At 57.8% G+C, this 7,784-nt stretch overlaps 1 protein-coding gene across 1 annotated transcript; it reads left to right on the plus strand.

The window, feature by feature from the left end:
* The first annotated feature begins 637 nt into the window (after positions 1-637).
* LOC123255143 (protein kinase C gamma type-like) lies at positions 638-7,694 on the plus strand. Its single transcript, XM_044683993.1, has 9 exons — positions 638-807; positions 1,177-1,208; positions 2,331-2,413; positions 4,277-4,388; positions 4,718-4,849; positions 5,079-5,235; positions 6,306-6,440; positions 7,229-7,316; positions 7,491-7,694. Exons 1-9 carry the CDS (start codon positions 638-640, stop codon positions 7,638-7,640), a joined length of 1,059 nt encoding a protein of 352 aa, XP_044539928.1. The 3' UTR covers positions 7,641-7,694.
* Positions 7,695-7,784: the final 90 nt, after the last annotated feature.

The raw sequence follows: 7,784 nt of genomic DNA on the forward strand, positions 1-7,784 counted from the left end.
CTCCTCCTCCCCTTCCCCCCCCCTCCGCCTTTGCCCACTTTTCTCTCCCCAAGCTCTGTCTCTGCCCCTCCCTGACTGTGTCTGTCCCTTCAGTTCTCCCAGGGTCTCTGACCACCTCTCTGCCTCTCCCCTCCTTCTGTCTCATCTCTTTCCCCTTCCATTTCATCTCTCTCCTCCCAGACTTTTCTCTTTGCCATCTCTCCCTCTCCTTTTCTCCTCCCCTTCTCTCTAGTCTTCCTATTCCCATCTCTCTCTCTCTCTCCCCCATCTTACTTCTCTGTGTACCCCCTTTATTTCCCTCTGTCTCTGTCTGTCTCTGTCTCTCCCTCCTTCTCCTCTCCCAGTTTCCTCTCATCTTGTCCCTGCTCTCCTCCGTCTCCTTCTGGTTCATTTTCTTCTCCCTCTCTTCCCTCCCCTCCTCCTCTTGCTCCTCAGCCTCTCCCTTGGGGTCTCAGTCTTTCATCTCTTCCAATCTCTTCTAGATCTCTTCCCTTTCCCCTCAGCGATCCCTCCCCCTCCCTTCCCCGCCCTTGTCTGTCCCTGCCTTCCCCACCCTCCCCACTTCTCCCAGGCTCTGGCCTGAGGTCTCTATCTCGGAGTCTCTCCCCAGCTTCCCTGGGAGGGAAGGCGTGGGGCCATGGCTGGGCTGGGTCCGGGAGGTGGGGAGGCGGAGGGCGGCCCCCGGCCCCTGTTTTGCAGGAAGGGGGCTCTGCGCCAGAAGGTCGTGCACGAGGTGAAGAGCCACAAGTTCACGGCCCGCTTTTTCAAGCAGCCCACCTTTTGTAGCCACTGCACGGACTTCATCTGGTGAGGGAGGCAGGGCGCTGGGACCCGAGGGGGCGGGGCTGGGGGAGGGGGCTCTGGGACCCAGGCAGGACGAGGAGGAGGCGGCTAGGAGAGAGGGTGATGGGGTTCCTAGGGGGCGACAGCAGTGGGAAGAGGAGGGGGCCTCTGGGGCGCGAGGGGCAGAGCTGCTAAAGGAAGGGGCTCCGAGGGGGCAGAGCTGGAGGAGGGGACTCCTGCGTCTCCGAGGGGCAGGGGGGCTCTGAGAGGAAAGGGGCTGGGAATTTCAGGGCTTCCGAGGGCCAGGGGCTGGGAGAGAGAGCCCCTTCCTTCCCTCCCTTCTACGTCCTGCCCCCCACCCGCCCACTGACCTGAAGGCCTGACTCATTTCAGGGGGATCGGCAAACAGGGGCTTCAGTGTCAAGGTAAGAGCTGGGCATGCGGAGGCCGGGGTCTCTGGAGAGCAGAGGGCTTCGCGTGTCCCGGGGGAGGGGCCCACGTGTTCCTGCGGAGCAGAAGCCTGAGCAGAGGACTAGGATGGGGCCAGGCCTGGGAGGAGGAAGGAGGAGTGTGGGGGCCCCCGCAGCTCCAGGTGGGGAAGGATCTTTGGGGAATCCGTCACCATGGGAACAGCCACTGGGGGGAGAGGGGGAGAGTCGAAGACTCGGAGTCACCCCAAGAGGTACCAAGAGATCGACACCCAGACAGACAGGGAGGAAGGTGGCAGAGATGGAACAAGAGAGAAGGAGGAAAGGGGGTGGGGAGTGGGGGTGGGCTCAGAAACGGGGAGAAATGGGAAAAGGGAAACTGAGACAGAGATACAGAAGGGCAAGAAATAGGGGCTGAGGCTGAGAAAGCCAGAACTGGAGAGAGAGGGTCAGGCAGGCTCCCCCTGGTCCATCTGCTGTTTCCATAGCAACCCCATCTCTTCCGGGTTTCCTCAGGGTGGGGCTTGGGAGGGAAAGTGGGGGATGTTGCCCAAGTGGACCACAGCTGTTTCTGGGAACATAGTCAGAGAGGGGGTGGGGACTGGCAGCAGGATCCCCCCCCCGTTTAACTCCCCAGCCTTTTACCCTCCTGCTCCCCACTTCTTATCCACTCCTCTCTGGAATCTATGGCTCTCTCTGGGCTTTTGGCTTCCTTTTCCCCTTCTCTGGGGATCTCTGTGTCTTTTTAATGGACGTCTCTGTCTCTGTGTCCTCCTGTCTCTTTTCCTCTGGGTCTCTATCCCTTGCAATCTGTCTTTCTTCGCCCTGCAATCTCTTTCTCTGTTTCTCTCTGCGCCTCTTCCTCTCTGTGTCTTTCTCTCATTCTCTGAGCCTTTGATGTCTAGCCCTTCTTATGGCTAACTCCTGTCTCCCTCGGGGTCTTGCCCATTCTTGCTTGTGTCCATCTGTGTCTGGGGCTTTCTCGGAGCTTGTCTCCATCGTTCTCTGGCTCTCCCTGTCTCCACCTCTCTGTCTGTCTCTGACTCTACTCTTCTCTGTGTCTCTGCCTTCCTCCCTCTCTCTCTCTGGTCTGTGTCCATCCATCATTCCATCTGCCAGTCTGCAGCTTCGTGGTCCACCGACGATGCCACGAATTCGTGACCTTCGAGTGTCCGGGCGCTGGGAAGGGGCCCCAGACGGACGTGAGTGCCCCCTATGCCTGGGTGTCCGCAGAGGCATGGCTCGCTCCCCCTTCCCCAGCTCCCCCTGGGCGCTTGGCCCAGTTTCTCCAGCTATTTTTATGGGAGGGGGGAGGAAGGTGGGGCTGCAAGCAGTGGCTCCTGCCCCACATTCTGTGCCCTTGGCCTGGAAATCCAGGGAGGCGGTGGTGATACATGGGACTAGAGGAGGAGAAGGGAGGAGGGGAGATGGAGGCAGAGGTGGGGCCAGGGGAGGTCCAGGATCTAGGAGGACAGCCGAGGAAGAGAAATGAAGATAAGAAGACTGTGACCGAGACGGTGGGAAGGACACTAGAAAGAGATATAGCAAGAAGGAGAGACACAAGATGGGCGTGAGGCTCAGAGATGGGCAGAGATGGGCAGAGATGGGGAAGCAGAGGTGTAGAAAGATTGTGAGGCATCCCAGAGCCAGAAGAAAGGCCAGAGATCCCAGAGAGACACCAGAAATCCATCTCTAGCCTTTACGACTTCCAAAGGGTAATCCTTCCCTCTTAGGAAGCTGGGAGTTCAAGGGTGATTGTCCTAGTTTTCAAGCTGGGAAACTGAGGCTCATCCTAGAGCCAAGATCACACCTCCAGCCGAGGCCAGAGGGAAGACTAGAACCTAAAGGTGGCCCAGTCCAGCCCCATGGGGCATCCCTTCCTTGTGTTGGGCTGCCCCCTTGTGGAAGCAAGGAGATGACGAGAGAATGACCCAGGGGACAGAGAGATTAGAGAGGATGGCCAGGTAGGGAGAGATGGATCACAGAATGGAGGAACCGACTGCAAAGGCTCGTAGGCCTTCTCTAAGGGAAGTGAGAGGGGATTTGCCTAAGGTGACACACAGCGAGTGGCAGAGCTAGGATTCCCACCGGCTTCAAGCCCACCAGGATGTATCCAGTGTTGGATCTCCGACAGAGGCTACCTGGAGATGCAGGGAGAGAGAGAGAGAGCAGGTGGTGTGCCTGTCGTCAGGGCATACTTGATTTCCAAGGCTGGCTCTGTCCCTTCTTGGCTGGGTGACCATGGCAGTGAGCCCCTCCCAAGCCTCGGTTCCCTGCTCTGTAAACCCTGGGGCTGCCTCCTTCACAGGGCTGCTGTGAGGGAAAAGGTTGGCAAACCTTTAAGGCGAGTTGTTATTTTTAGGATGAGAGGCACAACAGCCAGACAGATGGCAAAGGCAGAGATGGGGAGCTGATGAAAGATGAGGAAAGAGAGACACACAGATTGACTAGGGAGGCAGCAGGATGAGGTGGGAAGAGCCTTCCCTTTCAGGCCAGGAGTTTGGGCCACTAGGTGCAGCTGTGTGCTTTGGGGGCAAGTCTCTGGTCCTCAGTCTCTCCCTCTGTCAAACAAAGGGCTAGATGTCGTTATGCTGAGCTGGCATTTATGCCACACTAGAAGATGCCAAAGCACTTTGCATGTTTTCCCTACATCTGTGAGAGAGGGGTGGTGTTATTATCCCCATTCTGTAGGCGATGAAACTGAGGCAGAGAGAGTGAGTGGCTTGTCGAAGGGAAATATCTGAGTTGAGCCTGGAACCCAGATCTTTCTTGCCCCAAGTCCAACAGTTCATCAACTGTATCACCCAGCTGCCCGATGATCTCTAAGCTCCCTTCTGAATCTCCTCCACTACCTGTGCTCGCAAGACCAGCTCCTCTGGTCAGAAGCAGAGAGAACCTGAGGGACAAGAGAGGCAGAGAGCTGAGGAGATGCAGTCACAGAGACAGGATGATGGGGCGGACATGGAGAGACTGGGGGGAGGGGGCGGATCTAGGAGGACAGCAGAGGAAGAGAAATGAAGACAGACAGTCGCGTCCCCCTCCTGACGCCTCGCGCTCCCCTCTAGGACCCCCGCAACAAGCACAAGTTCCGTTTGCACAGCTACAGCAGCCCGACCTTCTGCGACCACTGTGGTTCCCTGCTGTACGGGCTGGTCCATCAGGGCATGAAGTGTGCCTGTGAGTGAAGGCTGGCGGGGGGCAGCGGGCTGGGGGGCCCTCTCTCAGCTGGGCACTGTCCGGGGACAGAAGGGTTCCTCTAGGAACGTGCATCCCACCCAGGGACAACGCTTCTAGCCTGGGTGGGGGATTCAGGGGTGGAAATGAAGAGAAGGTTGCCGGGGGGATGGCGCCCCTGCTCAACGAGCTCTGGGAGAGTGGACCGCCGGACCAGGGAGATCTAACGCAAAAGGCAGGGCGTGCCCCACAATCCCTTGCGGCCCCCAGCGCCCTCTTTGAGGGATGCTGGGAGTCGTAGTTCTTGCTGAGCCCTCGGGCGCCCCCTGCAGGCTGCGAGATGAACGTGCACCGGCGCTGTGTACGAAGTGTGCCCTCTCTGTGCGGAGTGGACCACACAGAGCGGCGAGGGCGCCTGCAGTTACGCATTCGGGCCCCGGCTGGGGATGAGATTCATGTCACAGGTGAGGCTCCGCGACCCACAGGCTCGGTTGCAACCTGATGGCAGTGTACAGCTCGAGGCCCCTAGAGGCAGGCCAGTGGGAAGGAGGGAAAGGAACTAGCATCCATTAAGCACCTACTGTGTGCCTGGGACTGTGCTAAACAAGCGACAAATAAGATCTCTGGACAAAATGGGGGAGGGGCTGCGTGGGTCCCCCCGGAGCCACGTGCCGAGTTCCCTCCCATCCTCAGTGGGCGAGGCTCGGAACCTCATCCCCATGGACCCCAATGGCCTGTCTGATCCCTACGTGAAACTAAAGCTGATTCCGGACCCAAAGAACGTGAGCAAGCAGAAGACCCGGACCGTGAAGGCCACGCTAAACCCGGTGTGGGACGAGACCTTTGTGTTGTGAGTCTGCCACTCCCGGGAGAAGGCACGAAGGGCCTCCGGAGGAGGAGAGCCCGCCGTGGGGAGGGCATAGCAGTGGGACCTGAGATGAGGCGCTCCCCATCTCTTGGCCTCAGTTTCCCCACGGAGTTGCGCTCAATAAGGGCTTTTTCCCGCGCTGCTGTTCCGATCCCGAGAGAGCAAACATCAAACGCGTATTAAGCAATTCTCCTTGTCAGGGCGCTCTTCTGGGGAGTCAAAGACCAAACAAAATCAGACCCTGCTCTCAGGGAACTTCCGTTTCATTGAGGGAGACACGAGCACATTCCTGTGGGCTGCAGGGCCCCCAGCCCACCAAGAGCTCCATGCCCCTCCCTCCTGCCTGGCCCCCACCCCTGGGGTTCTCTCTCCTTCCCGATCTCGGAGCCCGAGGCCCCTCGTCCCAACTCCATCACTTTTTTCTGTGTATTTGTTGCCTCCGGTCCAGACCGAGCCCTCGAAGGGTCTGCCTTAGGTCGTGCAGTGGGCGGGATGGGGGAGAGTGATCCGTAGAGCACAAATGTGGGCAGAATCGACACGAGGTCATTTTAGATAGGGCCGCTAGGTGGCGCAGTGGGTAGCGTGCCTGCCTCCTAGGAAGTGGGGGAGACGCCTTCCTCTTCATGAATTCAATGGGGCCTCAGCCACTTACTAGCCCGGTGGCCCTGGGCAAGTCACTTAGCCCCTTGGCATCAGTTTCCTCGTCTGTCAAGTGAGTTGGAGAAAGAAATAGCAAACAAGGCCAATGTCTTTGCCAAGAAACCCCCAGTGGGATCGTGAAGAGCTGGAGGGGGCTGAAGAGCCCATGTTAGATAGGATCATGGAGGGAAAGCCAAGTACAGAGACAGGGGGAGAGGGGGAGCAGCCGAAATACACGGAGAAACTGAGGGAGAAGAGAGCCTGATGGGGGAGATCTAGAGAGAAGCAAGCCCAGGAGACACAGAAACTGCCAGACACACACTGTGGAGAGCCTGAGGCAGGATGGGTATGGAGGACTTGGGGAGAAGATGAGGCCCTTCTATAGTCTGGGCTGCCCCTGCTCCTCCCTGCAGCTCCCTGAAGCCTGGGGACGTGGAGAGACGCCTGAGCATTGAGGTCTGGGACTGGGACCGAACGTCCCGAAATGACTTCATGGGAGCCATGTCCTTCGGTGTCTCTGAGCTGCTCAAGGCCTCCGTGGATGGCTGGTGAGGCTGCTCTCTCTCCCTGGGGAAGGGGCACTGGGGAGGGGGTTCAGGGTCCAGGCACAGGCTCCATCTCTGTCCTCAGCCCTCCCCAGTGAGCCTCACTTACCTCTTCTCTTTCTCTCTTTCTGTTTCTGTATCTTTGGGGTCGGAACATCTTTTCTTTTCTCCGGTCTTTGTCGACCCTCAACTCTTCTTGTCTTCTGTTGTGGGTTCTCTCCCTCACTCTCCTTGCGTTTGTCTCTCTCGGAATCTCCTTTTCCCCTGGTCTCTTGCCAACCTGCTCTGCCTCCGGGGCCTTGGTTTCTCCCCATGTCTGGGATCTCCGTGTGTGTCGTTTCTCTCTTTCCTTTCTGGATTTCTGCCCTCCCTCGTCTCATTGTCTGGGGGACGAGAGGGTCTCTTTTCTCTTTCTCCTGTCTCCTTCCTGGTGATGTCTCTCTTTGGTCCTGGGATCTCTCTCTGTCTGTCTCTGTCTCTCTCCTGAATCTCCTTCCTCTCACCTCTCTGAGCTCTCTTTGTCCCTCTTTGACTCTGGGGTCTGGGTGGCTCTGCTGTCTTTGGGCTCACTCTTTCAATTTCTCTGCGTGTCTGATCTGTTTCACTCCTGTCTTGGGTTCGTGTTGATCTCTGTCCCCCTTCCACGTCTCTGGGTGATCTCTCTTCTCTTGGGACGTCTCTCCATGTGCTCTTTTCTTGTGGCTCTCGGCTCTGTCTCTTTTTGTCTCTGGGGTCTCTGTCTCCCCTTGCCCCCGTGTTGTGGCTCCCTCCCCGGGTGGTGTGTGTGCCAGGTACAAGTTACTGAACCAAGAGGAGGGCGAATATTACAATGTCCCAGTGGCCGACGCTGACAACTGCGGGCTTCTGCACAAGTTTGAGGTACCCTCCTCCCTTCAGGGTTCTGGACTAGAAGTCCAGTAGCCCCTGCACCACCTCACGGCTCCCTGTAGTCTTCCCTCCTTTGGGCCCAAACCTGACCCCCATGGGGACCAGTACCCTGAGCCAGAGGTTGACCCTAAGTTTGCCCTCTTTCTCTTTCTCTCTTTCCTGTAGGCCTGTAACTACCCTCTGGAGCTGTATGAGGTGAGAACAGGGCCAGACCAGGCTGAGGTGGGTGGGGGGCTGGAGGACTGGATGTATGTGACCCCAAGAACCTGGGGGCTTCTTCCTTCTCCCCAGATCTGCCTCTGTTGCTTCCTTTGAGTCTCTGTCTCTACCTCTGCTGCCTTGTTCTTTCTCCTACAAGTCTGCTTTATGTCTCTAGAGTCTCCCTCCCTCCCTCTTTCCTTTCTTTCTTCCTTTCTCCCTCCCTTCCTTCATTCCTTCTTCTTTCCCTCCCTCCCTTCC

Source organism: Gracilinanus agilis, unplaced genomic scaffold (assembly GCF_016433145.1).
Source record: "Gracilinanus agilis isolate LMUSP501 unplaced genomic scaffold, AgileGrace unplaced_scaffold39980, whole genome shotgun sequence".
Taxonomy (NCBI): domain Eukaryota; kingdom Metazoa; phylum Chordata; class Mammalia; order Didelphimorphia; family Didelphidae; genus Gracilinanus; species Gracilinanus agilis.